Here is an 18,823-nt window from a genome sequence, read left to right as displayed (position 1 = left end):
TCCTAAATGAACTAAACATGGAACAGCAGGGAATTTAATCAAATGGATTGACCCATAATTAGGGAGGCAGAGCAGATCCACAACCAAAATCAGTATCTGAGCTACAGACTTTGGATTAAAGATGCATTGAGTCGGAAGAGTTCTGACCTACACCTGAGGACAAAGGGTTTGGCCACACTTATCCTAATCCTGGTGTGTGTTTGGCTAATTTGGGAGCGGTGAAATGTTTCATCAGTGCATAATGCATGTTGAGTAATATAAATAATGGGTGCAGGTGCAGCTGTTTCTATATTCATGGAAGAGGAGAGGTGACTGTGCGTGTCTCTCTGCATCTAGCTAGTGTGTGTGTGTGTGTGTGTGTGTGTGTGTGTGTGTGTGTGTGCGTGTGTGCGTGTGCGTGTGCGCGTGTGTGCGTGAGATGCGTTCAACCTTCACAGAAACTCATGTGATCTTCCGGCTGACACTGATGTCATTGTTATCAAATCTAAAAAAGCAGGAACAGGCCTGGGCTTATGAATGAGCAATAGGCTAATAACATATATTTTAACTGGTTGTGGTGTACTTTATTCTCCCCCACCCTCACACGCCACACACACAGAGCCAGTATGTGAGACTTTGAGATGTTTTAATGCAGAATATATCATCAATATTTGGTCATCACCATTGGCCTCACTGTTAAGACAAAACACTGACATATGTATTTATTGGTCACAGATTTTATACCGTGTCCCTGATTAAAATCTGAAGCATAGATGAGCTCCATCGTTCCTATTGGATTATCAAGTAAATAATTTACTTGAGGTTTTCTGTAAAATGTGTGAGTGATTGCAGATAAGTGATCATCAGGATTCAGAGCTCACGGCCTTTTCAGTGTTATCAAACCCTCTGCTGAACTTCAGCCTTTACACGTGTATTCTACTAGGCAACGGCACCTGACACGCCCTCACATACATGTTCAAACACACGCCCACACAATGGTCACAAAGCTCTTGCACAGGTACAGTTTTTCAGAATAAACTGCTCGCTTGTCAGGTTCCGCTTCAGGTTTTCCCAGGCTGCCCTCAGACTTTTAGTCCCCATACTGGACATAAAGTTGGGGTGTGTTGTTCGTGAGATATGTGGGGCACACAGTGTTTTTTACATACCCTTTAATTCCATGACAATAATTCTCACTTTTATTTTTTGCGTGCTTTGTTCTGACTTGCCTGACGTGAATCGTAAATGGTACAAGAAAGTTTGTTTTCTGTGCACAGGTTTAGAGTGGCTGATGTGGAATCAGGAAGGGTCATAAAATTTAAGAAGATATAAGCAATAATAAATGTTTAATCTAAATGTTTTATTTTTTGATGGCAGAGGTTTTCTAGGGCCCTGCTTAATCTTTATACTATCTTTATGGATGTAATAAACCCCATCAGCCTCCCCAATTGCGCTGACTCGCCCTCCTCCTTCTGCTTTGTAACTAGAGACCAGTGGTTATAAAAGCTGTCCTGTGGATCTGCTGCCTTAAACGGGGCCTATCCTTTGTTATATATGTATATACTGTTACAGTGGCACAGCCTCATACTGAAAATGGTAAAAAATTCAGATTGTGAGGTCAGCATATGTTCTCAGGCTTCAGAGTGCTCGAAAAACCCTGTTATAAGGTTTGTTTGTTCTGTTGGCTCTATATGATGTCATTGATTTCTGGTTGTTAGCACAGAAGCTCCACCCACTTGTTGTTCCGTTTGCAAAGGGGAGCCGATCTGAAGAAAATTATTCACACTCATACAGAGCCAAGAGTTAAACTGTCTGAAATCAGGCTTGTAAAGGAGGATTTATTTGCACATATGCTAATCTTGTTATCTTTGGCCCTGTTTTAATGTGTGCGTCCATTATTGTAACATAAGGGGAGATATAATAAGCCTTTGTGCCCCTCGCAGCCCTCAAAATGTTTAATTCCCTCTCACCACATTCATTTAACTCATCCACCCACCCATCCTTTCTCCTCCTCCCTCTCTCCCCATGGCCCCTGACTATAGTTTCAGTGTTGTGTTGGTACCAGGCCACATTTACACCCCACTCTAAACATCTCCTTTGTTTGTTTTTTTTGGTCTGTCATTCTTGCAGATTTCTCCTCCTCCTGTTGGGACAGAGCGCTGCTTATGTGTTACTCCTCTATCTCATTCCCTCCATTAAATAAGATTATTCAATCTTTGAGTTTTCTTTCTGAAGTGTTGAACCATTCTCATCTTATCATGAGAGGCTAGTCTGAGCTTATGATCTCCATGAGCTTTGGCTTGAAGTTTGGGGGTTGGGGTTTAAAAAAAGGCCTCAAAGGATTTCTGGTGGTTTAGAATATATGTTGTGAGTATATGTAAGCTTGCTGTATGCCCATTGTATAAGACAGAACAGTAATGCCAGGTCTTAAGTGTCCTGCTTCTTTATAATGCAGTCAATAGGTGTCATTCTTGATGTTCTAATGGGTGAAAGTCATATCAACATTGCAGGCATACTACCCATTGTCTCTCTTAAGGCCTGTGGTGTGTACATAGGCACTCCTCCATAGATACAACTGAAGATGGACAATCAGTTACTGACCTCCCTGAAATGTATGAAAGCGAGTAAACAAACAAAACAAACTTATAAACATCGGTGCCAAGGTTGCACATCTAATCTTGGACACTTTTAAACCCGACCCTTCCTGGCCGCCAGAGATTCTACGCGGCGCGGAGAACAACAAAGTACGGGCCGCTCATCCGAGGCGCAGAACAAAGAAGCGCCGGGGGAAACGCGCTGGTATTAGGAACAGACTGAGACAGCAGGCGCATCGCGCACCACTGCCCAGTGTCCTACTGGCCAATGTACAATCCATGGAGAACAAGCTCGACGACCTAAGAGCAAGGGTCACCTTCCAACGTGACATGAGGGACTGCAACATTCTGTGCTTCACGGAGACATGGCTGACCCCCACCGTGCCGGACCAGGCCGTAACTCCGTCGGATTCATTCTTTGTGCTCCGCGCGGACAGAACGGCAGAGTCAAACAAAACCAAAGGTGGGGGAGTGTGTTTCATGGTAAACAGAAAGTGGTGTGATGCCAGGAGCATTTCTACTCTCTCCAGCGGCTGCTCGCCACATCTGGAGTTCCTGAGCATTAAGTGCCGCCCTTTCTATCTGCCCCGTGAGTTCACCTTGGTCATCGCCACGGCGGTCTACATCCCACCCTAAGCGGACACAGGTATGGCTTTGTCCGAATTACATGATGTGCTGAGCTCGCTTCAAAACAAGGACCCGGGCGCAGCCCTCATTGTAGCAGGAGACTTTAACAAAGCGAACCTCAGACAAGTCATGCCAAACTTTTACCAGCATGTCTCGTGTCCAACGAGAGGGGATCGAATTTTGGATCACTGCTACACGCCATACAAGCAGGGCTACAAAGCTGTCTCACACCCGGCTTTTGGGAAGTCTGACCACAACGCCATCTTCCTCATCCCCCAGTATAAACAAAGCATACGGAGGGAAGAAGTAACCACGAGGGAGGTAAAACGGTGGACTGCCCAATCAGAAGCTACGCTACAGGACGCACTCAACTACGTCGACTGGGACATGTTCAGAGCATGCGCAGTCGACATCAACGAGTTTACGGAAGTAGCAGTATGCTTCGTCAATATGCTAGCGGAGGAGATTATCCCCACTGCGAGAGTCACCACATTCCCAAACCAGAAACCGTGGATGGACAGATCGATCCGCACTGCAGTAAACGCCAGGACCGCCTCCTACAACGCGGGTCTCGCCACTGGCGATATGAGCGCCTACAAAGCGGCCTCATGCGGCGCGCGGTGAGAGATGCCAAATGCCGGTACCGGGAACGTGTGGAGTCCCATTTCCACCAGGGCGACACACGGAGTATGTTGCACGGACTACGCACCATTACGGACTACAAAGCCAGGGACACTGCGCTGATCAACGCTGACTCTGCATTCACCAACGAGCTGAATCAGTTCTACGCCCGTTTCGAGGTTAGCCAGGCGGCTAATGCTATCTACCGCCTGACTACCGAGGACAGTGACGTCATCAGCGAGAGACCGGTGACCAGCATCGCGGAGCATGACGTCCGAGCGGCACTGAGGAGAGTGAACACAAGGAAAGCGGCGGGGCCAGACGGCATCACCGGACGTCTGCTGCGCTGCTGTGCTGACCAGCTAGCAGGTGTGTTCACTTACATCTTCAACGAGTCTCTGGCGAAGTCTGTGGTCCCCACATGCTTCAAAAGATCCACCATCATCCCTGTGCCCAAGAACCGCAAACCCTCATCCCTGAACGATTACCGGCCAGTTGCACTGACCTCGGTAGTAATGAAGGTGTTTGAGAGGCTGCTGAAGAACATCATCTCCTCCTCCATCCCAGACACCACAGATCCGCTGCAGTTCGCCTACAGATCCAACAGATCCACAGAGGATGCCATCGCCCACGTCCTACACACCACTCTCAGCCATGTGGACAAACAGGGTAACTATGTGCGAATGCTGTTTGTTGATTACAGTTCAGCGTTTAACACAATAGTGCCCTGCAGACTGTTCACAAAGCTGAGGGATCTGGGACTTAACAGCCGTCTGTGTGCATGGGTGTTGGACTTCCTCACTGGCAGAACTCAGGTGGTGAGGGTGGGCAGGTGCTTCTCCAACAGCATCACCATCAATACAGGAGCACCTCAGGGATGTGTCCTCTCGCCACTGCTCTACTCCCTCTACACTTCAGACTGTGTGGCCACCCATGGCTCCAACACCATTTTGAAGTTTGCTGACGACACAGTGGTGTTGGGTGCCATCTCCAACAACGATGAGACGGCCTACATGGATGAAGTGAAGAATCTGGCATCGTGGTGCCAGGACAACCACCTCCAGCTGAACGTCGGCAAGACCAAGGAGCTGGTGGTGGATTTCAGAAGGGGTCAGCACAGAGACTACAAGCCCATTATCATCAATGGAGCTCCAGTGGAGAGGGTGCAGTCCTTCAAGTATCTTGGTGTCCACATCTCCTCAGACCTGACATGGGCTGCCCACATTCAGGTCCAGACCAAAAAGGCTAGGCAGCGCCTGTATCACCTACGACAACTGAGGAAGTTCAGGGTCTCCCCAAAGATCCTCAGGATTTTCTATACAGGCGCTGTGGAGAGCATCCTCACACAGAACATGACATCGTGGTTTGGGAACAGCTGTGTGAAGGACCAAAAAGCTCTCCAGAGAGTGATCCGTACAGCAGAACGCTGCTGCAGGATTGCTCTCCCCCCGCTTCAGGACACCTACACCAGGAGATGCCGGACTAGAGCAGCGCAGATACTGAAGGACCCGTCCCATCCTGGCAACAAACTGTTCCAACTTCTGCAATCTGGTAGAAGGTTCCGCATCTTCCGGGCAAGGACAGAGAGACTCAAGAGGAGCTTCTATCCCCAAGCCATCCGTGCCCTAAACACACACACCCGCCCTCTCACATCATCTATAATTGACTGAGACAGGACTCTTCCAGACACTAAACCAATGCACAATGTACATTTCAATTCCTTTAATTTTAAATATGTTTATATTGTCTATCCTGTAAAATAGTCAGATGTCTATTCATATTAATGTACAGAATTCACCTGCTTGCTGCTACTACTGCACATTCACCCAATGCGTGTGTGTGTGTGTGTGTGTGTGTGTGTGTGTGTGTGTGTGTGTATGTGTATATGTGTGTATGTATGTATACTTCCTCTACACCCCCCCCCCCCCCCCCCCCCAATTTTTTTGCACATGTCGAGGAGCGTGTCAGGCTACATTTCACTGTGTGTTATACTTGTATAACTATGCATGTGACAAATAAAGAACCTTGAACCTTGAACCTTGAGTGGAGGAGAAAAGGCACTGGGGTTGAAGTGTTAATCAGGAGATTAGCGCAGCTTTGTTGCTTAGTCCCAACCCTCTTTGAACCTTTACCTGAGTAAAACTAATTTGCATTACATACATTTGATTCCTATAGTTAAGCCACAAGTATTTTAACCAAAGTGGAAAATCAGTACAGTTTGAGTACAAAGCAAAGAGGAACTCTGAGTTGGCTTGTGACTGCTGTTCCTCTTTGGTTAAACAGCGATCAGCTTCACCACACTCTCATGATGGGGTTTAGAGCTTCTGATGTGACTGTATCTGTCCTCATGCAATGAGTAGAATTCCTAATACTGCCTTGCTCCTTTTAGGGGTGGACACTGGGAATCATCTCCCTCTAGCAACTCTATATTTAAAAATTGTTTTGGTTTTGGGCAGTCTTAGTGCTGGTATGTGAGGTTAACTTTTGGCTGTAGTGCCAAGTTATCGACTAATGCTAGAAAGCTTGGTTAGCAACGCACAGATGCACATAACTGCTAATTAGTGCTAAGTAACAGAGTGTGTAACTATAGTATGTTATTAATCTTTGAGTCTGTGTCACACAGAGCCATATTATTTCTATAATTCTACTAAAAACCCAAAACACTGTGGATACGTCCAGCTCGCTGAGACCAAATGGGGAAAGTCAAAGAAAACAGTCTCTTAAATATACATAGCGATGTTTAGTTGAAAATTTCATTTCACAGTTTACAGTGAACCAACCAATATTTAGATATACTGGTTTTACAGCATCCATGGTATGAACATTGGTCTACAAGTATGCTCAAGTATGTAATTTCCTCCTTCACTTCCTGGTGGAACTTAATGTTAATTTTGCCTTGAAATCGTCACCCACCAACACTAAATGGCTCAATTTTTTTTTTTTTTACTTAATGTATTCTTGTCTTTGGATGGGGTTTTGACTTAAACTAAGTAAACAGATTTCTTTGTGGATGCAGATGTCGTTAACATTTTTAAGGTTTTGTGTACCATAAAATTACTACCCCTCAGTGCTTGTTAGAAATTGTTATGAATACAATAAAACTACAAGCAGATTCATTAATCATGGATGAAAAATGAGAGAACAAAACTGGATTGTATGAAGTTATAGTTTTGGTATTTGTTCAAGTCCTAATGTGTGAAAGTTTGGGTTATTAGAGTTGATGCATGTCTCTTTTTCGGTGCTCTGTTTAAAATTTATGTGATTAACAAATGTCTAGATATTAGGGATGTCTTTCCTTAAGTGGAAAAGTAGAACCACAAAGAGACGCCACATCTCTTCATAGTTTTCAGTTGCATTCCGAAAGACTGTTGTGGTTTCAGTGTGTTGTTTCAGACTAATTTAAAGTAGGTCGCTTGCAGCCTAGATGGGGGTTTTGTTTATTTGTTTCAGGTAAATGGCACATATGTTTTATTTGCTTGAGGGAAACCATATTTGCTTGCTCAATGGCAACAGGACCTGTGATCTTTTTTTTAGTCTGCCACGAGAAATAAGGCGATTGATATCAAATACACAACAAAGGAAATTGCGCAGTCTGCACTGAGAGTACTTATCATTTAAGTGTGTACACGTATCAAGTGTGAGGGGCATTCTTGTCAATGTTAAAAGAATAATGTAAAATTCACTTTGTTTTTCTGTCTAAAAGATACAGTTTAAAGGTGAGGTCATTTAGCTATAAATAATAGTGACCACTCTGTTAATTGCTGAATTGCTTCCTGTCTTGGTTATTCCAAGTCAGGTGTGCAAACAAAGCGAAACTTTGGCGACTTGTTAGATGAACAGCCTGAGGGACACCTTGTAACTATGGCGCTGTGGCTTTAAATTTCCCTAATAGCTATTGTTTTTGTTTTGTATTACTATGCAAAACCTCAAAGGCTCACCTTGGCACACTCTTACTGTCGCTGCTCTTTCCTGTGTCACAGAAATGTCCTTTGTTGGCTACCAAGCTGCCATGTGACGCCTCTCAAAGGTGAATGTTAAAGCCGTTGATGGCTTCGCACATTTTGCTTTTGCTATCATAAAAGGTAATCATTACAGTTGGTTTAGTGAAGTTTTATCCTCATTTACACCTTCAGTGCTTAAAGATTACTGGTGAATAACTCCAGGAAAAGTCATCAGACTATCCATGTTATTGATTTGATGTTTCATGGTTAAACAAGACAAATTTCATGTCTTGACTTCATTTGCGTCTTAAGACTGAACACTGTTGTTTTGATCTAAATTGAATTCTTATTTAACAGTAGCAATGATAAGTATAACTGAACTAAATAGCAGTTATTTACTAGTATAGGGTTATGTGTTTCACCTTACAAAAGAGGGGGGGAAAAAAAACCCAAGTGTTCCGAGTATGTAACTGTCAGAACTGCCGAGTACTACACCTTTCTTTCACATCCTAAGTAATTTAGTGTCAAACAGGACAAAAGAACTTGAGACTTTCCACATTATTCTTAAATTTGGTTTGGTACATGCCCATTGCACAAATTTGACCGCTTTAGTTTGACTGTTTTGTATCACGCTTGTCCTGTTCATCTAGCCTGTTGATGCTGTTCCATTTTATTGCCAAGAAGAAGAAGCAAACAGACACAACATGAATGTAATGTTGTTTGTTGATGACGTTAATAGCAAGTCAGTCATCCACTCACTTTGTTTGCAAGTTTGAGATTAGCATGTACTTTATGCTGGCAGCAGGAAGTTTGATGTTATCTCTTGTTTAGCAGCTGGTTTTGAGCTATTAAACAAACATGAAATGCTGTTATTTTATTCCATAACTTCTCATATCGATTGATCAGATGTTTTGTAAACAGCTTAAATTACACTTTTGTAAGAGTAAAGATTACTGTTATATATATATATATATATATATATATATATATATATATATATATATATGTATGTGTGTGTGTGTGTGTGTGTGTATATGTATGTGTGTGTGTGTGTGTGTGTGTATATATATGTGTGTGTGTGTGTGTGTGTGTGTGTATATATATGTGTGTGTGTGTGTGTACACACACACACACACACACACACACACACACACAACACTCGTATCGATATTGAACCGTTCGATACAGTGCTTTCGGTTCGGTACGCATATGTATTGAACAATACAAAATTTTCTGTTGAGCGCTCAGTGGATCTTCGTTCGACTACTCCGCCTAGGCTGCACTGTCAAGCGCAGATCCACTGAGCTAGCAAGACAGAAGCTAAGCTCGTTGCAACATGGCTACTGCCTCAACGCTACCCGAAACTGAAGCTGTGTCCCAAAACGTCGGCTGCATCCTTTGGAGGACCCGGCCTTCGCGGTCTACGTGGGCCGGGGTCCTTCACAGACATGGACAAAAGTAAAACAGTATCTCGGATGTACCACGCAATGCTCAATTGGTGGGAACTAGTGCGTTAGTGCAGTTAGCTTCTTAACGTGTTGACGCCGTCCAGCCCCACGCACGGGGCGATCCGCGGTAACTCGTTAACGGAGATTTGCCACATTATGGCGTTAATGTCATTTTAACGATATGAACGCTGACAGCACTAGTGGGAACACAATGAATATGACTGCACATTAACACCGACATCATCCTAGTGCAAGACAAGTGGAAGCAGACAAAAACAACAAGCACGCATGCTACAAACTTTACCCGAGTCATTTAGACAGCCATGAGTCTCCGTATGGGGACCTGATATGTTTAATATGCTGCTGAGAATATAGCGTATAGTATAGCTTTTATTTTGGAAAGAGCCATTTCTCTGTAATAAACTCTCTTTTCCAAAGATGAGTGATTTCTCGATCAGATTTATTATTTTGTTGTTTCAGCAACATTAAATTTAAAAACTGTACTTTTGAGTTAAAATATATATTTATAATTGTAATAAATGGCAAATTACCAAAAAATGTTCATGCCTTTTTATCGAAAAAATATCGAACCGTTACACCAAAGTATCGAACCGATCCAAACCGTGAATTTTGTGTATCGTTGCACCCCTAATATACATGTGTATATTTATACAGAATTTCTCTTTTTCAGTATAAAGTTGACTTGGGTTTACTGATCTTACAAAAATGATGACTTGAATCTCAACTGGAGGATTGAAACTAAAAGATCCTCTGCTGCTCTAATGCGAGCATTGTTCCTGTGTACTTATATGTTTGTGGTGTGTGGTGCTGAGTTCCACAGTGGGTATGATTTATTGTTAGGGGGTTATGTAATAGAGGGTTCACATGTAGGGTTTGTGTACTGTCTTTACTAAAAACAATTTACTTTAAAGCGGTATGTGAAGGTTTGAATGTATTTGTCAAGGCATGAACGTGAGGTGTGTGTTTGCATTACCTGCTGACCGAGACTTGAACAGGTAATATTATATTTATTTTAAAAGTTGGTAAATATTGATGCATATTTAGTGAGGCTTTGCTTAGTAACCAGATGAATGAGTATCTGCCTGCTTTTTGGGGGGATTTTTAAGCTACTTTCATGAAAATGCAGGTAGTATTTTTTTACGTTTTGGGGAGCTGGGTGTCATTTATGTTTTTCAAGCACAGTTTTTGTTTAGTTTTTGGTTTCTTTTTTCACATCAGACTTGCTGTCTAAAATCATCTGTAAAAGCCCAGTTGAGTCAAAAATCTAACACATTGTTAGTTCCTGCACACTGGGCGTGACTCTGATCACCTGTTCTCTGTACTGAGTCCTTCTGCAAGCCGCTTTGCAGCCCACATCAACCCCAGTTCCTCAATTTCATGCTTTTTGTGACTTGGCCATTGTCATTTCTTTTTCTTTTTCCCTCTGAGGGTATCCTGGTGCTGATCTCCCTGATTTTTGGCTTTCCATGAATGTACATGAGAGGTTCCCAGAACAGAGCGACACCAAAGCTTTGAACATTTAAAAAAGAAAAGGGGAAAGAATTGTTTATTTCCTGACCTTTTGTATTTATTTCTAGCACAAACAAATACAGGCTCTGTAAACCTGCAGCAGCTTATCCAGGATCACTAACCTCATCCTTGCCAAAAATAGGCCGCAGATCCTCCCATTTTAATGAAAATCTGGTGGAAAATTTACATTCGCAGTAATGGCCACCCTCACCCTGAGCTCACCACACCTGCAGGGTTCACTGACGGAACAAGGCCTGAGTCACATTTATTCGATCATATGTATAAAGTGGGACGAGGTAGAGCTCAATAAACATTGCATTGCTCACTGTTTCACGTAGGCCATGGCTGCTGCAGATACAGAGGGTGTGTCTGTTTATTGCTTTCGCCATTACGTGTGTGTGTGTGTGTGTGTGTGTGTGTGTGTGTGTGTGTGTGTGTGTGTGTGTGTGTGTGAGAGAGATTTTTTTTAAAAATGGAGGCGTGGTAGCAGCTATAAGCTGTTAGTTTCTGCTTCTAATTAGCGTCACGAGTATTCTCATATCTGAACCACATTGGTCATAACCACCAACTTCTTTATGAAACTGGCTTAAAGGATTTGGCTTGTTTATAATATTTCTGCTGTTTTAATTTAAAAAAACAAACAAAAAAAAACTGTGGAAGGTTGTTACCGGCTGTAAATTCACAGATACGATGATTTATTGTAATATAAAATAAGGCGCGAGCGAGAGTCACGAAGATGAGAATGTGAAAATCAAGTTAAAGAAACATTGAGCTCTGCTAGTTCAGGGTGAGCTACAACTTCAACACTATTCTCTCAGGATGAGTATGGTGTGATAATGGGGGGAGGGGGTGTAGCGTTGCCTCTGTAGGTGTTGAATTGCCAAGGCGATGTTAGTAACAAACCATAGGAGGCCTTATGTGTGACTCCAACCAGCTGATGAATATTTCACCTGACTGACGTGGGCTGTCGATCAGAACAGGGCGTTAATCCGACAATTCCCAGAGCTGACTTCATACAAACAGAATGTAACTTGACATGCATTCTAATTTTTTTATGAAGGCCGCAAGGATAATCTGCCCACAGTCTACTGCATGAAGACTTGGCAGGTGGCTTTAAAAGGCCAAGCTGCTCTTATTTTCATGGGAAAGAGCTAATGTATCTTTTTGTGGGTTTTTGTCCGTTTGTTGCTTAGTGCAGTTTTGCATAAATCAATTAATTTGACTAATCAAGGCTTTGTTGACAGAACATTAGTCTATCACAGACCTTTTTGTCCTTTTTTTTTCTTTTTCCTTTTTTATTTCTTTGTCATGTGACCTCTTGTTGTTTGCATTTTGCATCTTGATCAATTAAAAAAACAAAAACAAAAAAAAAAACAAAAATAAAAAATTACGCAAGCCTATCAGTCATTAATTGGCTCCAACTCATATAAAGTAGAAGAGATATCAATATCAGATGGTTATGTGCTGTGTCACAATTTGGCTCTGGCAAAATATTCAAGAATGGTGTGATGAAGACCAGGACACATGTTTATTCTTTATAATGAAGATAATGAAGAGGGCGATCGTGGCTCAAGAGTTGGGAGTTTCCCCTTGTAATCGGAAGGTTGCCGGTTCGAGCCCCAGCTCGGACAGTCTCGGTCGTTGTGTTTTTGCGCAAGACACTTCACCTACCGCCTACTGGTGATGGCCAGAGGGGCCGATGGCGCAATATGGCAGCCTCGCTTCTGTCAGTCTGCCCCAGGGCAGCTGTGGCTACAACTGCAGCTTGCCTCCACCAGTGTGTGAATGGGTGGATAGGTGTGTAAAGCGCTTTGGGGTCCCTAGGGGGGACTAGTAAAAGCGCTATACAAATACAGGCCATTTACCATTTCTTTAAAAGTAAATGATGCACTACACAAAACATCTGTTGTGCTTTTATAAATCTTCAGCACTGTGTCTGCATTAGCTACAGCTCATCTTTGGATGTCAGTAATCAGAGGACAAATCTGATCAGCAAAACACTCAGATGGTTTTGGACTCCTTGCATATTCATATCACCTGCTGTCATCATTATCCACATGGCTTCTCTCCAGTTGCAACAGCTGTGCCTTCAGTGCCTTTTTAAATAAGAATTATGTAAACATATGTTTGAGTCATTTGTATTGCGTATTGTATTACATTTATATCTGCATTTCCTTCTGTGTAGCAGAACACAAACTAAACATCAAACCAAAGTAATGACTGACTGTCAGTGTTCCAATATGTGATAGCATGATCCTTTGTTGGAGCTGTCCAGCGATACAAAACGATTTGAAGGTTGAAAGCATTATGGTATATGTCACACGTGACTGTAACCATTAAAACCCGGTTTATGGGGCTGAGGTAAAAGGGCAAAGGGCAGATGGGCCATAATTGTCAAAAAGACTGACTCCTGTTCTATTTATATATCTTTAATGAGACATAGCCTATGTAATAGGTACTATATTGTGCAGCTGTCTACCTGTTTTGCATAAGCCACGCACTATAAATATGTGTATCTGTCTTTCTCCATCTGTGGTTGGCTTAGGCCATTTTAATAATAAATTATACTTGCTAATGGCATCCTTTTTTCTTTTCTTCTTTTTTTTTTCTCAGACTCTGAGAGCGAGAAATAAAGCCAATAAACAGACCGAAGGAGAAAGGGCACAGCAGACGACAGAGGCGAAAGACGAGGATGAGCGCGACCCATACAGCCTCTGCAGCTCTGTGGACCTCGATAAGGTGTGTGCGTGTTTTGAGACGGGGCTAATATGCGATCAAATGAAGAGTGCGTCTTTTCTGCATCTTTTTTTGAGTCAATGTGTGCTTTTGCTGAAATTATGCAGCAATCGATCAGACACTGGAAACAAAAGGTGGAGGATGACCTAACAAGTGTATTTGCTTACCCGTGACGGGGTAGGTGAACAGCCATCTGGTTATTCACCCTGCTTCATCTGTTTGCAGATTGCATGATTTCCCACACTGCCAGACACAAGCATGTACAAAACAGAAGACAAAGCAGCATTGCTGAACTCCTAAATCTAAGCCAGTGCTGAAAGTCTAGACTCAAAATGGTGCAGGTGTTTTTTATATGTTCATACTAGAAGAATTTGTCCCTGCGTGCTGAAATCTACCTTCAAGCACACACAGTCAGACATTCATTTAAACTATGCTCATGTGATGGTGCAGTTTGACACGTGTTTTTCCACTTTAACAGGCTCAGCACCACAATGACAGATTCAACCAGTCTGTCTCGCTCTCTCTGCTGCCAGGCAACGCTTTATTGAACGAGACCCATGACTCTTGACTTCACACACTTAAGTTTTGCAAGGCCGGTTTCAAACACCAGTGTTTTTGTGACACAGGGATCTGTCAGTTTAAGCCCTTCATTCTGAGGGTTTGCTTCTTCCAGTAACTTGAATCCTGATGCTCGGACACTCCCTTCACACATCTCAAACATGGGTAACTGTACCCATGTGCAACACTCATGCAGTTTCTGCGCTATGCAAAATGTTGTTATTATCACCAGCACACTTGTCATGTGCTAGCCTTCCTCATTTAAAAAAAAAGAAAAAGGCCCGCTTTTTGTTTTCAAACTGGTTAAGCTGGATCGTAGCCGCTTTAATGTCCTGGTTGTTCGATACTCACCTTTACTCAAGCTAAATCAGTCCGTCCACATTTGCAAGCTGCGTAACACCAGGAATCTGAAGCATGTCTTCACACTTGGCTTGGCTTTGTTCACCTGTTATTAAACACAGAAACCGGTTTCTGTATCTTTTCTTATGCAAGCAAAGCACCACTGTAAATTTTCAGACTTCTTGATATTTAGAGTAAATGTTGAGCTTGGGGCTTTATATAACCAGCAAATGCTAGCTTTTTTTTTTTTTTTTTTTTTTTTTTTTTGAAGTCATCCCAGTATATCCATCAGTAGGTTACACTCAGTTACTGTACAAGTATAAAATGCAATGTTTTCTACTGTCATTGGTTCCACTTCAATATGACAACAGTGGAATTTAATGTGATCTTCCAGCTTTTTTTTTTTTTCCTTTTTGTGTGAAATCACTTGTTTGTGGGAAGCTCCTTGCAGCATGTGACAAACACAATTTCACTTCTTTCTTTTTCTTGTTATATACAAGACGGTGTTGTAAAAATTAAACTTTCTCTTTGTATCTCTAAGAGTTTGTCTGCAATCACATTTTCTGTTTTAAAGGTTTTTGACTTTAACATTTCTTTACTTTATTGTGCACATTTATTATGTATTTTTCATCGATATGGTTTTGGTTAAAGCAACAACCAAACTTTGTTATGGCAAAGAGAAGCTTCTATTTTCTACTGGCATTGTTTCATTATTCATGTGTGAGAGACGACTGTAAAATGTGTTTTGTATGTCAATTACTGCAGTGAGAAGTAGCAGAAAAGGCAGATTTTCATTCGCTTGGCAGGTGTTCATAAGTCGATCTGCATATGGGCAGATTATGTAAACATGTAACGTCAACGTGTTGACAGATACTTGTGCCTGGTGTGTTCACAGCTCTGATGCAATTCTACCAACTAATTTCCCCCAAAATAAATAAAACAACACGCTGATTTTAATAAATCCAAACCCGAAGGTGTGCTTGTGTATATAGTATACCAGAGATGCATACAATTGAATGGATGTGAGCTTTCTCAATGAGTTAAACTGCCTCGGGTGATGCCAGTGTTAGTTGGGACTTAAGCATACAAATCAAAAAATAAAATAAAGATAGATATGCAGAGAAGTGTGGGGATGACTGCAAGTGAGCTTACCAGAACCTCACCCTCGGGATTAAATCAAGTTAGACGTTTGCTTTTCGAGTAATTTACAGTTGATGCCAAGAAACGGAGAGCATGTGAGACAGAAGATGCAGCATCTCTGGTTTTGCTTTGTTTTTTGGCTCCCCCCTTATTTAAAGTTGAACTTTGTAGTCGTATCAGCAGCTAATCTGTGGATAGCTTAAAGTATTTTTATTTTTTTTGCAGTTCACAGCTGTATTTATGCCTTGAATGAGCAGGGGTAATAAAGAACAGAGATGGTAGTGTTCCAGCGCAGCGCTTCTTCAGGGTCGCTAGCTCCATTAAAACAATGTGATATGTGTCCGGTAGCTAAACAGTCTGCTGCAGTAAACAGCCAACACATGATTAATTGCCGCACACGGAACAGTAAAGGTCCGGTGATTGTGCCTGATGTCATGATAGGGGTGTCTCTCACACACACAGTCATCATCACATGGTCACTAAGCATCATTTTGTGACTAATCACAGGAAAGTGTCAGGGTTAAGAGGAAAATTAAGATTAAAGAGTGGACTTGCTGCTTCTCTTTCACTCTTCTCAACTCACACCAGTGGGGCCATAAGGTCAAGTTCTGACTCAGGACTCCTTCCCACCCTGTTTCCTTACCAGAATGATTCCACCTGATATTTCCAAATGTTATAGTGTGAAACCTGACAGTCTTCGCATCACACACCATGGCAGCCCATTTCCTGTGTGGCTGTAAACACAGGGAACTTGTGAAAAGCTTGTAAAAGCTTTCACTTAGACTTAAGTAAACCTGCAAATGCACACGCACGCAACAAGCAAATTTCACATGCAACACTTCCTGGTCTGACCAGTCCTTGGAGCAGTATAGTTTTTACCTCTATGCTGCCACCTGCTGGAGAAGTTTTGTTTTACTTTTTGGATTTTTTTTTTCCCCCCCCTCCTCGTGTATAGAGAACGGGTTTTACTCATTTCATTTCGTTGTACTTCTGCAGGATTTGGTGGACTGGCGGAAGCCCCTGGCATGGCAGGTGGGCCACCTCAGAGAGAAATATGATGCGTGGGTACACCAACCAGTTGACAGACCTATCAGACTGTTTGGAAACCCCATCATGGAGGCCATCACTAAAACTTCTTGGTAAGAAAGGAAGCTTGAAGAAAAATTAGCCATTTATCAGATAAGAACATACATTCAGTTTTGCAGGCTTGGCAATCACTCGTGCAACATTTTCACAGAATTTTACTGTTATTTATTAAGTTTATATTTATATATCAACCAGCTGGAGGTGAGGGACCCGAGACAGGACAAAAGAGACACTGCTGAAGAGAGCTAGAGATTAATAATTCCTAATGACTAATACACTAGCAGTTTATAAACATACAGGGAGTGAAAAGAGAAGCTTGGACCCATTGCAGCATAACTAAGAGAGAATTCAGGTTCACCCGATCCAACCCTAATTATGCTTTATCAAAGCCTGATTTTAAAGTATAGAGGGTGTCTGTCTCCTAAATTCAAACTGGGAGCTGGTTCCATGGAAGACAGGCCTGAAAGCTCTGGGCTCTGCCTCCCATTCTACTTCTAAATACTGTAGGAACCAGACATAAGCCCGCAGTCCGAATGTGAAGTGCTCTAGTATACAGGTACAATGGTCCAGCCTAGAACTAATAAATCACGAACTAGTTTTTCAGTATTACTCTGAGACAGGATGTTTCTGTGTTTGCAGGTATTGCACAAATACAAGAAAAGTGTCCTGCATACTTGTTTGTTGTGGTCTTTGAAGGATACATCCTGGTTTAAAAAAAATAAACAAATAAAATAACTCCAAGTTTCCTCAGTATTACTGGAGGCCAAGCAATTACTGAGGGAAAGTAAATGGAAACATTTATGCAATGGTTTCCGCAAATCATTGTGTGTAATGGCCACACGATGAGGGCTCTGATGTAAAGAATATTTCCCACCTTGAAAATTCTGTCGGCAGTTCTGTGATTGCCAAAGGATAAGCAAACACATCTGCTTCAGTGGCGTGATCAAAGATTGAATTATAATGAAAAGTGCAATTTTATAAATGTATGCAATTTTATGCTTGTTCAGCCTACCTCTGCAAGCTACTTTGCAACCCACCTTCACCTGAGGTTCCAGTCATTTCCGATTTAACCAGTGTCACACCTGTGGTCACGTCCTGCTCTCTCTTTTTCCTGTTTTGATGCATCGTGGACAAAGCCATACACCAGGGGTGTCAAAAATAATGCCCAGGGGCCAGAAATGGCCCAGCAAAGGCTCCAGTATGGCCAGCTTGACAACTTTGTGAAATATGAAGAAGTGCATAGATTTTGTATTTTTAAAAGATTTACAACTTTTTCCTATTGATGAAGGACCCCATATTCATACTACACCAAAGTAATTAAGTAATAGATTAACAATTAAATGATAAAGTTCCTGTTTATTTTTGTTTCTTTTTTATTTATTATTATTATTATTTTATTATCTACTACAGAAATCCCTTTCTATACCAGAAGGGGAAATAAAACAACGTAGTACAACAAAATGTTTTTTATAATTACTGGAAAGTCTGGACTGAGAACGTTTCCTGTAACTTTACCTCATGTCGTTCACCATTCTGGCCCAGTTCAGATTAATGGCCCACATCGTAAACTGAATACACTGTCCTCTAGTAACAGAGTGAGAGCGTGAACTAATGCTTACACTCTCTTGCTTTCAGGTATTGGGTACCTATTGTGTGGCTCCCTATTGTGTTTTATCTGAGCTGGCACTGCTATACCACCCTGGCACAGGGCACCACCAGGCTAGCCCTCACTTCAGGTAACTCACACACACCTGTGTTTGTGCCACAGTCACTTGTGTTTTCATTTTCATTTGTGTGTCCACATTTCTGTTTGAGCCATCTATAGCCGAGCATGTGTGTGTTCCCAGGCTTCTCTATCCCTATCCACAAGTACTTTTTCCCTGTCCTCTTTATGATGGGCTGGTTCTTGTGGTCATTCATCGAGTACTGCATCCATCGCTTCGTCTTTCACATGAATCCACCAGCTCATAACTACTACCTCATCACGCTACACTTCCTCCTGCATGGACAGCACCATAAGGTATGAACAACCACTGCTGAGGTCACAGCTGTGAGTCATCAAAGCAATATTTGTTTTTGTTTAAAATCATCCTTTATGGCACCAGCTGAGGTGGTAATCTTATATTGCAGGGAGGAGGGGGGCCGCAAATGTCGTCCTGTTTCCAAATACTTTTATGAACTGAATACATATCAAGTATAAGTAGTTACGGATGTGCAAATATTGTAA

The 18,823-nt window shown here is 42.2% G+C and overlaps 1 protein-coding gene across 1 annotated transcript in view; it reads left to right on the top strand.

Annotated features, from left to right (window-relative positions):
- The window catches only part of fa2h (fatty acid 2-hydroxylase), a 40,172-nt gene that overhangs the window by 17,669 nt on the left and 3,680 nt on the right, over positions 1-18,823 (top strand). The window contains exons 2-5 of the mRNA XM_026172931.1: positions 13,351-13,476; positions 16,507-16,649; positions 18,232-18,332; positions 18,444-18,616. Of these exons, the coding sequence (XP_026028716.1) occupies positions 13,351-13,476; positions 16,507-16,649; positions 18,232-18,332; positions 18,444-18,616 (543 nt within the window). The remainder of the gene's footprint in view (positions 1-13,350; positions 13,477-16,506; positions 16,650-18,231; positions 18,333-18,443; positions 18,617-18,823) is intronic.

Source organism: Astatotilapia calliptera, chromosome 7 (assembly GCF_900246225.1).
Source record: "Astatotilapia calliptera chromosome 7, fAstCal1.2, whole genome shotgun sequence".
Taxonomy (NCBI): domain Eukaryota; kingdom Metazoa; phylum Chordata; class Actinopteri; order Cichliformes; family Cichlidae; genus Astatotilapia; species Astatotilapia calliptera.
Note: the sequence above shows the minus strand (reverse complement) of the source record. Positions and strands in the feature narration are given on the sequence as shown.